Genomic DNA, 13,659 nt, shown 5'->3' on the forward strand with positions numbered 1-13,659 from the left:
TTATCTCTAAATTCATCATAAATCGCCCTCTATTTGGGTTTTTAATTGATTTTTGTTTTAGAGGTTAGTTATACCTAACAGACAATTACCAATAAATGAAATAGTTATAACTTCTCTGTAAATGTGAAAGCTCGATATTGATTTTAGACCTATGGGAACTCTTCTTAGAAATCATGGCAGATTACGAATTTCATAACCGCTTTGTGCATTTTTTTTACTCCAAACAAATTGACCCACTCTAATATATATAATTTTAAGTATAAACGTATCGTCAAAAGATTATGTACACAGAAATCACTTGACTTTAAACTGAAAGTCAAATTTGTTTTAAATTTTGCAAATAATATAATTATATTTATAGTAGTTATATAATTGTAATTATATTACACGTAGTAGCTTGAATAATTTTTTCTTTAATACATGACTTAATTCTTTTTTTTAAAGCATTCCTAAAAGTTATACAAAAAAAGAGTCGATTCTCTTAGAAACCTAAAACAATCTTGAAAATTTTGTCTGTTGTCTAAAAGAGCAACTATTTATTTAAGCTATAGACAATATTCTTAATTCCATACTGTAGAGATTTAATTCCCAACTTACTTCAACGCTCCACTTATTGCTGCAACTATTTTTCTTTACAGTTCTGTCCATATTGCCATTGAAATATGGGCCAAGAGATATCCCAACAGCAGCAGCAACACCACAACCATAACCACAACCACAACCAGAACCAGAATCACAACCAAAACCAAAACCTGAACCTGAACCACAACCTCAAACGTGCACAGGCTCATCGTAAAAGCTATAAGGATCCCATTTATACGCCAGCCAGCAATCTATCCAGCAGTTCAAGCTCAAATAGCACCGACGACTACGACGCCAATTATCGATTGAGGCATAAATACAATCTAACAAAACAGACTTACGAACGGACTAAAGTTCTGGCCAGCACGCAATCGGACAGTGATTCGCATTACGACAAATTAAACGGCAAATATCTGCAGAGAAGTAGCTCCCAGAGTTCGGACAGCGGCATCTACAATTCGTCGTGTCATTGCTCCTCGTTGTCATCGCTATCGGCGGTAAGCAGCAGCTCAGCAAGTTCCAGTAGCGGTTGTCCCAGTTCCCTGCTGTCAAGCAAGTCGAGTCGTTCATTGGATAAGCAGAAACATTATCTCAGCCATCATCTGTATATCAAATCCTATCTGGATATCTTGGAGGAGGACGAGCGGGCGCGTGCCCATTTCAAATCAGCGCGTCCGGGTGGCATTCGTAACTATACACCGAAAATTCTTGGTGGCGGAGACTCGACAAACTCTACACTATCCGCAAGTGCACCCACTTCAAGTTTTGGCTATCCAAATCAGGCGGGCAAACAGCGATCTAGCGCTAGCTCGAATAGTTCAGCTGCAGCTGTAGTTACAGGAAGAAATTGTCAAGACGACCCTTGGATTTGACAATTACTGAAACATGGGGTTTGGACCAATGACGTCTTTACTTGGTATGATCCCACTACTGGCGATCGGCATGAATTATTATCGCTATCAAAGCGCCGATCCCGAGAACAAGGTTCAGGAGCCAACTCTCGTAAGTGACAATGAAATGCATTTCTCAGATGTTTTACTAAGCGAGGGATTTATCTATACTCCATAGGGAATAACGGGTGCAACTACGGAATAAGCTGGGTGTTATAGGTTAATGCAATCGGATTAAAATCTGATAGATAATTATGTGACCAAATGTCAACTTGCTAGATCTACACACTCCCTGCTTACACGTTTTTAGTCTCTATAATATCTGATTTAAGAAAACGACATGTGGCTGCAGTAGAACTGATCACTCTTTTTCTTACGCGACTTGCCTAACCAGTTAGCTTTAGGATTAGTAGTTACTTGGACTGCGTGTAACCATATGACTAATTGCTTATTTAAAGGCCGTAATCGGTTAATACTATTCCTTGGGCAATCCCAAGCTTCTTTGTGTTTTCACTAAATTAGTTATCTCTCAATTTCTATACCTTATCTAAATGGGATCTTATTACCTCCAAGAGTTTCTTAAAAGAAACCTGCAATACGACCTTCCTAATGGATTACCTCTTCGATTAGACGTTCCTTTCACTTAGACTGCGTGTAACCATATGACTAATTGCTTATCTAAAGGCCGTAATCGGGTAATACTGTTCCTTGGGCAATCCCAAGCTTCTTTGTGTCTTCACTAAATCAGTTATCTCTCAATTTCTATACCTTATCTCAATGGGACCATATTACCTCCAAGAGTTTCTTATGAGAAACCTGCATTACGACCTTCCTAATGGATTACCTCTTCGATTAGACGTTCCTTTCACTTAGACTGCGTGTAACCATATGACTAACTGCTTATCTAAAGGCCGTAATCGGCTAATACTGTTCCTTGGGCAATCCCAAGCTTCTTTGTGTCTTCACTAGATCAGATCTCTCTCAATTTCAACACCTTATCTCAATGGGATCTTATTACCTCCAAGAGTTTCTTAAAAGAAACCTGCAATACGACCTTCCTAATGGATTTCCTCTTCGATTAGACTTTCCTTTCACTTAGACTGCGTGTAACCATATGACTAATTGCTTATCTAAAGGCCGTAATCGGCTAATACTGTTCCTTGGGCAATCCCAAGCTTCTTTGTGTCTTCACTAGATCAGATCTTTCTCGATTTCTATACCTTATCTCAATGGGATCTTATTACCTCCAAGAGTTTCTTAAAAGAAACGACCTTCCTAATGGATTACCTCTTCGATTAGACGTTTCTTTCAATTTTAGCAAAATAAATGCAATCGCTCACGATTTTCCATTTCTTGCAGTTAAGGCGCCAGTATGACTTCATTGTTGTTGGCGGTGGTTCCGCTGGCGCTGTGGTTGCCAATCGCCTGAGTGAGGTGCGCAATTGGACGGTGCTGCTACTCGAGGCGGGCGGCGATGAAACGGAAATTTCGGATGTGCCAGCACTAGCGGGTTATATACAGCTAACCGATTTGGATTGGAAATACCAGACGACACCATCGTCAACAGGGCAATATTGCCAGGCCATGAGAGGTGATCGTTGCAATTGGCCACGTGGTAAAGTTCTTGGCGGTAGTTCGGTTCTCAATGCGATGGTTTATGTGCGTGGCTCGAAGAACGACTATAATCATTGGGCATCGCTGGGGAATCCAGGCTGGGACTATGATCATATGCTGAAATACTTTTTGAAATCAGAGGATGTACGCAATCCATATTTGGCGGTAACCGATTACCATGAAACGGGCGGCTATTTAACAGTACAGGAGTCATCCTGGCGCACACCTCTCTCCATTGCCTTCCTGCAGGCTGGCATCGAGATGGGCTACGAGAATCGTGACATCAATGGCGCCAAGCAGACAGGCTTCATGCTCACCCAGAGCACCATACGACGTGGTGCTCGCTGCAGTACCGGCAAGGCCTTTATACGACCCGTCCGTCTGCGAAAAAATCTCGATGTGCTGCTCCATGCTGAGGTCACACGCTTATTGTTTGATCAGCGACATAAACGTGCCCAGGGCGTTGAGTTCATTAAGGATGGACGCAAGCAGATTGTGTTTGCCCGACATGAGGTCATAGTCAGCGCTGGAGCGCTGAATTCGCCAAAATTATTGATGCTGAGTGGCATTGGACCGTCGGATCATCTACAGGAGCACAACATACCTGTGATTTCGGATTTACCAGTGGGCAATAATATGCAGGATCATGTTGGCTTGGGTGGTCTAACCTTTGTCATCGATGCCCCGCTGACCGTCACTCGGGCACGATTTCAGACCATACCCGTCGCCATGGAATATATATTGCGGGAACGCGGTCCCATGACATTTTCGGGCGTCGAGGGTGTTGCCTTTGTGAATACCAAATATCAGGATCCCGCTGTCGACTGGCCCGATGTACAGTTCCATTTTTTGCCCAGCTCCATTTGCTCAGATGGTGGTGAACAGATACGGAAGATTCTCAATCTACGCGATGGATTTTACAATACGGTCTATAAGCCGTTGCATCAAAGCGAAACATGGTCGATTCTACCGCTACTGCTGCGACCCAAGAGCACCGGTTGGGTGCGTCTCAATTCGAGGAATCCACTGCAACCGCCCAAATTGATACCCAATTATTTTGCACATCAGCAGGACATCGATGTCCTTGTCGAGGGCATTAAGATGGCCGTCAATGTATCGAATTCTCAGGCGTTCCAACGCTTTGGATCGCGTCTTCACAGCATTCCATTGCCAGGATGTCGTCATCTGCCCTTCCAGTCGGATGAGTATTGGGCATGTTGCATTAAGCAGTTTACATTTACCATATATCATCCAAGTGGCACATGCCGCATGGGTCCCAGTTGGGATGCCACTGCCGTAGTCGATCCCCGATTGCGGGTCTATGGCGTCTCCGGTTTACGTGTTGTCGATGCCAGCATTATGCCCACCATTGTCAATGGAAATCCCAATGCGGCTGTAATTGCCATTGGCGAGAAGGCCTCCGATATGATCAAGGAGGATTGGGGAGTCAGACGTCCACCACCAGCAGGGAGTGCCACCAAAAATGTCGATGCTGCCCCAGCCGGCTAACTTGATTCTATCTATCTATTTATCTGACCTATTAATTTTGTCAACTAGTCAAATCTGTGTATGTAATTATTATTATAACTGATATTTTTTTTTGTTTTTTTTTTTTTTGTTGTGCTTGCAGCAAAATCTTTTTGTTTATTTAATAGTTGTAAGGGTAATGCAACATGTATATTTACATATACATATGTTTATGATTTTATTTTGTTATTGTGAAATATTTATATAACTATTGCTATTTATTGATATTATTACTCAACTACCCATGTATTGCTATTTTCATATATAGTTGTTTAAAGGAATAATTACTTTAACTTTAGTTAAGATCACAACCAAAAATCACAGGTTTTTATCAGCTGAAAATATCAAATTGCTTAAGCGGGAAAGTCCCTGATATATAAACACTTTTTGAATTTTCTTGAAATAAATTATTTTACTATAAATCTAAGTTTAGCAATAGCGTTTGCTGAGCAACTTCCATAAGTCGAATTTCTCCATAGTTCGAACAAAAATATTGACATGTGCTCTTGTAAGTCGAATTATTCGGGGAAATCTCCAATAACAAGCGTTTTATTTAAAAAAAAAAAAAAAAGAAATTTATCAAGCCCTAATTTTCGATTTTTTTAGACGAGGAGTAAGAGAAAATTTAAAAGTTTGAAGTGTATGAATTTTAGTAACTAATTTCTGATTCTTTAGTTTTGCTCAACTTTAACGATAAAAAAAAATTTGTAGAATATTTTAATAAACTTAAAAATAAAATTCCATAATTCGAAGGGTCTATAAGTCGAACTTTTTTATTGGATAATGGTGATTCGAGTTAGGGAAGTTCGACTGTATTTATAAAATAAATTATAATGGAATAAAACACAATTTAAATAAATTGGTCTTTTATCTAAAATACACATATATAATAATCTTATCAATAAAAATTAAATCACATTTATGGCAACTACAAAAATATCGACTCCAAAAAAACGTTCGCTAAAATCTCTTAAATTTCAGATACAGCATTATTTCGATCGGTAGTTCTCAAAAACAATTGACATCCAAATCTTTAAAGATTTGTGGAAAACATCTGTGTAACTCTTAATTTTGAATAAAAGGATTTTAAATAATAAAAGATTTGTGGAAAACACCTGTGTAACTCTTATTTTTGAATAAAAGGTTTTAAATAATAAATTGAGTTCAATTAATTTTTAGTTTATTTGGTTTGTAGACAAATTTCATCAAATGATTTTATTTTTCAATAAGTTATAAGCGTCGCCTAAAAGTATGCAAAGCTTGTACATAATTTTAATTGCACATGCAGCGAGTACACAAACCAGTCAGTTGCCTTGCTTTTAGTTTAGCACGTACACACACCGCAGTGACGATCTGTGCAAAACTTTCAAATTATGAAGACGTGAACAATTTTGGGTCGTTTGCTTGCGCTTTTACTCAAAATTAAAAGCTTGGCCAAATGTCAAACAATCAAAATTTTGACCAGCAATCAAACGAAATCATCATGCTATTTTCGTAGCTCAGCATTTCCTGATAACTGATGTTGTTGGTTTTGTTTTCGGCCAACTGTGCCAAGGTTAGACAGAAAGTTGCGCATTGGCGACATTTTTGGCATCGATCACGTTTTATTTCGTAGGTGTCAAGCGTCGGGAACAACGATAGTTAGCAGAGGGCAGTTAATGGTCTCAATCAATATGACAAGTTGGCCCAATTGGTTGGCCAATTTCAATTGCAAGTCGCAGTCGGACAATTTCCCAATTAACAATTCACAATCTGCAATTCGCGTGCACCCATAAAACAAACCGTTGAGCTGGTCATAAACCACCCAAGGCGTGTCTTATATAAGGCCCTTTAGCAAACCGCCCAAAAAGATAAAATGAAGAAGAAGAAGAAGAAGCAAAAACAAGAAAGAAATGTTATCTTCGACATGGCGAAATGTTGATACCCTTACGTGTATTTAATTTTGTACCGATCGTTTGATCTATGATATTGAGGTTCGATTTTAGCATAATTTGTTCAGACAACTTGCAGAACCGGTTTGATTCGGGCTTTTAAGTTCAACGATCCGGATCAAGGGCCAAACGCTTCTTAAATAAAAGATTCGCTCGAAAAAAAATAATTACATAAGATTAATGCTTTTCTAATATTGCGCAATTTTTTGAGACTTTAAATAAAACTAATTCATTCAAAGTTTAAACGCAAAACCTTGAGTTCAAGTGGTATAAAAACGAAGAGAACCTGAGTCTTTCTCTATTAGACCGTTCATTCCCTTATATATTGATCCGAGACCGGGTTCTACTTATATATCGATAAGACAACACTATTCTGTGAGATTGGTTAAAATATTTTTAAAAAAAAGTCAAACCTTTTATCATACTAAAGGTCAATTGTAGACCGATCGTTTCGATATTTATTGATTCGATTCGGGTTCTTTATATGCTTAGTATATGTTCTTCATAGATCTGCCACGCCCCTTTAATTCGTTACACAATACGTGACAATATTATAATACTCTCTGCTAGTGTATAAAACCCTAAGCAAATATTTGATTTGATTTAAACGAAACGCCAAGTCATAGCCAAGTCAATAGCTTAAGCGAAACGATGGCGTACGTGAGTCCAATGAAATGGAAAGTGTTATGCGAAAGAAGCAACAGCAGCCGGAGAAGTCAGCGAAGTCAGAGAAACAGCTGCAAAGGCAAATAACCAAAAAGAGTAAACATTACCAACTAACCGAAGAAGATGAGTCTCATGAAGCTGAAGATAAAGACAGTCATGATGAACATGATGATGACATACTAGACGGCAAAATTGTGTGCGCAAAGTGTCTGTGGTCAGTGCGGCCACGAATTTGGGTCATTAATCGGCTGAGAGGCTGGCCAAGAGACGAAGACAGCAAGAGAGAAATAAAGAGAGACAGAGAGAGAGAGAGAGAAACAGACCTGGGAACGAAACAGCAATTGACACATTTCGCTGTTGGTTCATGTTGTTGTTCGTTGTTATTTGGTTTGGTTTTCGCTTAAAGATGGCCCCTTTGACTGGCATTAAATGTCTACGTGTGTTGCAAGTTGAGTTGGGCGTGGGTTTTTTTTCGCTGCTTCTTCTTTCTTTCTTTACGCTCTTACTGTGAGGATCAACATTGAGCAAAATGTTACAGCATGTGTGATGTGGTAAGCTATGTTGCAAGTTTATGAGACGGCTCAAAAACCCAACCCCCCCAGGTGAAAAGCGCAACTGAAAACCTTCCATGACAAACGGATAAAAAGTTAAGAAGTAGTGCAACAATTCTTAAGAAAGTAGAAAAGTGTGGACAATGTGATTAAAGTCGATCGTATAGTTATGTTTTTAACTTTAGGAGTATTGAATAATTTAAAAATGTTTTAATCGCTTTGAATTGAAATGAAAATTTTGATGATAAACCAAAGAATTTTGATCAGGAAATAACACCGGATCCGTTAAGCGATACTAACCGTTTAATTTTTAGTACCAGAACTGGACACATAACAGAAATAAGTTCTTTCTCAAGAACCGAATACCGAAAAGTTTGACCCGTAACGGTTTCGGTACATTTATCCAAAAAATAATTTGTATATAATTTTATATAATTTTTTTTATATTAAAAAATAACCAAATTGTTGACTTGCTATGTTTTTGGAATATGTTTAATAATTAGTATGTCATGCTTCATCATGTAATCAAAATTGATTTTTTGCACCAGAAATAAATTAAAAAAACCGAAATATTACCTTTTACTGAAATAGATATCTCGGGACGTACCCGAACCGAAACCTGAACAGCTATTTGTATCGGTTTAATTCCCTTAATAAGATTATACACGTAATTTTTAAAAAAAATCCGGGAAGTTACATTCTTCAAATCCTTTATAAACGTATGAAAATGAACTTGAAGCTAAAGAAAAATACCACTTCTTATTTTACAAAGATTTTTCAATTATTTTTAAATTAAATAAAAAAATAAAACTTATTTTTCTATGCATTTAACAATTCAAAAATATTTAAGTGCTTATAAAGTTACGTAATCACACTTATTTATGTTTATTTTCATTTAAAAATAATACATATTTTGGATTTGTATTTTCTGAGGTACACATAAGAGTTACCCCGTTTATTTTTGATTTTTTATTCAAAGATTATCAATCTTAAATTTGTGGGGATGCACAACCTCAAATGATACTTTATTAGGAGTGAATAAACAAAGCAATAAGTAAAGTTGTTGAATTACTAAAAATTATTGAATAATACTCTAATATTAAAGCAATAAAAAAAAGTTTGCAGAAGAATTAAAAACAAGGCTGCAAACCGGATCTGAACCGAACCTCGTTGAACCGGTTCGGTTCGGGTTTTTAAGTAGCCTGAGCCGGGTCATGAACCAAACCCTTGAAATTATTTACTTTGTGAACCCAAACCTAAACCGAACTGCTTTCTAAAAAAAAAGGTTCGGTATGAAAAAAAAAATAAGTGCATAAAATTGATGGTTTACTAATATTACGCAATTATTTGACACTTCGGATTAAAATAAAAAATCCTCAAAAAATTTTTAATTGTCATCAAACTTTTATATCTTCAAAATAAAAAGTTAAATTAGTTTAAAATCTAGAGAAAAATGTAAAACAATAAAAAAAATTTTCTGTTTGAAATTGAACCAAGGTTCGAACCCAAACCTTGTGTTCAGGGGGTATACAAGCCAATTCTCGAACCAAACCGATGTCTTACTCTATGGTTCAAACCGCCGAACCGAACCTTTTACAAAATTTTGGAGGTTTGCAGCCTTGATTAAAAATGTGTAAAACGTAGCCAATTTAATTTGTGTGGTTTTGGAAGTTGTGGCAGGCATTTTTGTCAAATCAAAAGCAAATCTATATACAATTCCTGTCCATGACTATCCCATAAATGCCGCAATACTCTCGCAAACAACAACAACGATGACTACATGTGTCGACGTGATGTCGTACACACTTGACGATTCAAACGATCCAAGTGAGCCAAGTGAGCTAACATTGCAGCTAGCGGGTAAAGCCGGCAAAAGCAACTGTCTTCAGATACGGCACGAAATTGAATAATGTCTGCTTAATTTCGGTCAATTATGCCGCCCGAGTCAAAGCCGAACCAACACACAACTGAACTGAACTGAACTGAACCGAACCAAAGTCGGCCCAAGGCGTGGCCACCTCGGGCGAGAAGAGAAAGGGGAAGGCACACCAAATGCCGAGGCATGTAATTTCGGTTTTTATTTTCAGCTGTTTTTTTTTTAAGAGAGGGGAGCTGGGTGATATTGGGTGAGGAATCTGGGAAGTAGTTGCATGGCATTGTCAAAAAAAATTTTGAGCAGTTCGATGGAAATGCTTACATCATGTACTAGAAGGAGGAGGAAACGAAGAAGGTGGAGCAAGGTGTCAGCTGGGCCATAACACTTGATTTGACTCACGTAGGCCCCAAAGTCTGTCCGTCTGTCCGTCTGTCTGTTTGGCAGATATTGGTACCTGCCCTTAGTCAGAGCTAACTGTTTAACTGGTCATTAATTGGATGCGGTTGCAAGAAAAACTTGCAACCAGCTTTGAAGTTCACTTCATATTGCTTCCTGACGTTCACAAAGCGAAAGTTTAAGTTTATGCGATACACTTTTACCAAGGGTATTTCACGGACTTTATAAAATGTGTTATACATAAAAGATATTTGTGTTTGTTGCATTTATTTATTTATTTCTTAAGGCAATCGACACTTTAATGAATATTAATATATAAATAATAAATAAATAAATATAATAAGTAAATAAAATAAGTAATAATATTAAAGAAATAATAATAATATAAAAAAGGATATTTTTCTAAGGCAAACTTCTCTGCCATTATAAGTGTCATCTTTTAAGCCGCTAATTTCACACAAATTTTGCCGAATTCGGTAATTTTTAAGTTCTTGTTACATTCCTTAAGGTTACATACTAATTCTTCGTCATCCTAATTAGACATTTCTTTCTTTCTTTTATATTGTCTTAAGGTTTTTTCTTTAGGCGGTTGTGTTGCATAAAATATTAAGATCCTTCCCAATTTCAATTCGTAATTTTAAAGGGTATTTAAGTTTCGATATTTCGCTTCTATAATTATTCCTTCTTGTTTTTATATTTTCCTGCATTTTTTTTTTATTTTTTATGGGCAACCGCATTTTATTTCTGCACCATCAACAAAGTGGATTTCGGTGATTCGAACAGACTCCCACTTGGCAGACCTCATTCCTTTGCCCCCGCCACCCTTTTTCTTTTTACAGTTTGCGCTAATTGCACATTAACACCCGAGAGTAACAACAACAAATATTTAAGCAGCTCAACTAAATCTTCAGGTATTTCTTTCATTTTTTTTGCTCATGATTACATAAATTATAGCAACAAGTTGACAAAACAGCAAAATTAAGCAAAAACATTTCTGCAATTGACTGCCAACAAGTTGCCACCATGTTGCTAGTTGCTGTTGCTGCCACAATTTGGCAGACCGCCTCGTTGCAACACTGCAGAAAATATAGCACAAAAAGAAATCCCAAATTTTAAGTCTTGCAAATGTTAATCATTTAATAACTTTGTAACTCAATATACCCTGTAGCCTAAGACAACGCAAATGAGCTATTATTAATAGACAGATATAACATAATTGAAAAATAGTTTCAGTTTATATATATATTTTGTATTTTTTCTTAGATTTGATTTAACTTAAAATTAAAGTAATAAAATCTTTCAATTTTACTCCGGGTATCCTACAATCGAGCATTTTAAGTTTTAGCACTCTTTCTTATTTTTACACATTTTCATCAGCTGTGAGACTCAAAATGGGAATAAGTATGTAATTCGCGGAATGCGGTCATGCAAGAGCCACAACAAAAACAACAAATTGCTGCAGCAACAAATGTACTTACCACAATTTGGAGCAACATTAATAAAACAATATTGTACTCGAGCCTGAAGATCTAAACGTGATTCTTTTTAACGCAGACGTTTTGTAAGTTATTATTTTAATTTATGCATATGTCATCTTTTTTTTAATCTAATTTCGGAAAGTATTCCACTAGAGGGTTATAGAGAGAACCTATTTTAGTTTCATTTATATTTATTTTAGTTTATTTATTTTATTTATTATATTTTTTTCTTGTTAATCCTTTTATTTATTTCATATTCTTTATTGTAAATATATTTCCCTAACTCTTTCTCTCACACTCTTAATTTTATTCTTTTTCTCTCACGTTTATAGTTAACTTTTATCATACTATATTCTTTTAATCATTGTCATCTTACAGAGCCGAATTGTTTCTAAGCTATAATTTATCCACTTAATTTAAAGCTACACTTCTTACAGCTGGTTTTCTAAGCTCTTTCTCTCTCTGTCTCTCTCTCTATCTCTCTCTGTTTCGCTTTTCGTCTCTTTCTCTCTATATTTCTTTCTCTCTCTGTTTTCTACACCCTTACCATTTGCTATCTTCGTCAACATAATCCTCATCAGGTTTTTCATCGGAATCTTAATACTATCCCCAAATCACTTTTGATTGGAACAAGTTTTTAACTCTCTCTCTCTCTCTCTCTCTTACGTCTCTTCTTAATGATCATCCTTATTAAATTTATCTTTGTAATCTTTAGGTGATCCCCAATTCATTTGATTGGAACTAGTTTCCTACTCGTTCCACATCTTTCTCTCGTTTTCTATTCCCTTACCTTTCGCTATCCATCTCAACATCCTATATTACCACTTAAAATTAACCTACTTCCTTGAAAGATTCTTGACTACAACAACTTGTCAAAACTCCCTCTCTCTAGTTCTGCCTTCCTCTCTTTCTCTCTCTCTTTCTTTCTCTTTCTCTCTCTTCGCTTACTATCCTATCTACCAATCTATCTTCTTGGCATCATGATCAACATTCGCTTTTGTCTTATCAGCACATCGAACATGTTGCTTCTGTCTTCAAACAAGTTTGATGACGATGTGCCAATAATATGCAACAGCTGCTCGCTCGCTAACCATTTGTCTGTAGTTGTCGTTGTTGTTGTTGTTGTTTTTGTCGTTTTCATAGCAATTGTTGCTGCCGTCGCTGCTGTTGCTGTTGGCAAAGAGTTGGCGATGCTGACGCTCGTCGCGGTTTGCCTGTTTGCACGGATTTCGCGTAAAACTTTGCGTTCAGTTGTAAACGTGCAACGCAGCCGCACGGACGCAGCGCTTCCCACAGCGATTAACGATTATCGATAAGCAGTACATATCGAGCAAATTTTTCTTTTTATTTCATTTTTGTTTTGGTGCGTACAGGACACGTCTGAGAGAAAGAGAACGAAAGAAAGAGATAACACTCTCTTTTGCGCCAACGACTCGCGTAAGAATTTCAAGTAAGCAAACGATTAATCGATAACAATTCAAAGTGTTAATGTGAATGTGACTTTGTGTGTGTGAAAACAAATGAAATCAAAGTGAAAACCTTGACAAAAAGGCTGACAAAAAGGCTGATTATTTCCGCCGCTTAAGAGTTACACTAAGCGACAGCTGCAACAGCAACAGCAACAGCAACAGCTACAGCTACAACAACAATAACAATAACATCAACTGTTGCATGTAGTGAATGGTTACTTTTAGCCGGACTTGTTGACATTGCAGCAAACAGCATCAGTTAGGAGCACCCTTCACAATCCCAAATGCTTGCCAAAATGTGAAAAGGCACTCAAGTGCAACAGCAACATCAGCAGCAGCAGCAACAGCAACAATTGCTAGCGGCAACATTTTGCAATCGCCCACAACAAAAAAAAAAACAGCAACACAGTCGACTGGCAAAAAGGAAAAGCTTTTGCTTAACTAGGCTACAACTGCTGCAGCAACAACAACAACAACAACAGCAACTGTAGCAGCAGCAACAACTGCGCATGCTTGAATTAACAACAATTCTACGTGCAAGAAACCCATCAAAAACCATTGTCAGTTCAAGCTTTAACTGTTTGCGAATTATAAGCGTGAACACAAAATAAACAACTCATCATTGTTATTGTTTATGCGTTGTTGCTGTTGTTGCTATTGTTGCTTGTGTATTCTGTTA

At 37.1% G+C, this 13,659-nt stretch overlaps 2 protein-coding genes across 3 annotated transcripts in view; one reads left to right on the forward strand and one right to left on the reverse strand.

Annotated features, from left to right (window-relative positions):
- The window catches only part of LOC117793916 (flotillin-2), a 124,947-nt gene that overhangs the window by 70,787 nt on the left and 40,501 nt on the right, over window positions 1–13,659 (reverse strand). The gene's annotated exons all lie outside the window — the stretch shown is intronic.
- On the forward strand, window positions 644–4,595 carry LOC117784242 (glucose dehydrogenase [FAD, quinone]-like). Its single transcript, XM_034621929.1, has 3 exons — window positions 644–1,437; window positions 1,538–1,584; window positions 2,832–4,595. Exons 1-3 carry the CDS (start codon window positions 663–665, stop codon window positions 4,593–4,595), a joined length of 2,586 nt encoding a protein of 861 aa, XP_034477820.1. The 5' UTR covers window positions 644–662.

This window comes from Drosophila innubila, chromosome X, assembly GCF_004354385.1.
Source record: "Drosophila innubila isolate TH190305 chromosome X, UK_Dinn_1.0, whole genome shotgun sequence".
Classification (NCBI taxonomy): Eukaryota; Metazoa; Arthropoda; class Insecta; order Diptera; family Drosophilidae; genus Drosophila; species Drosophila innubila.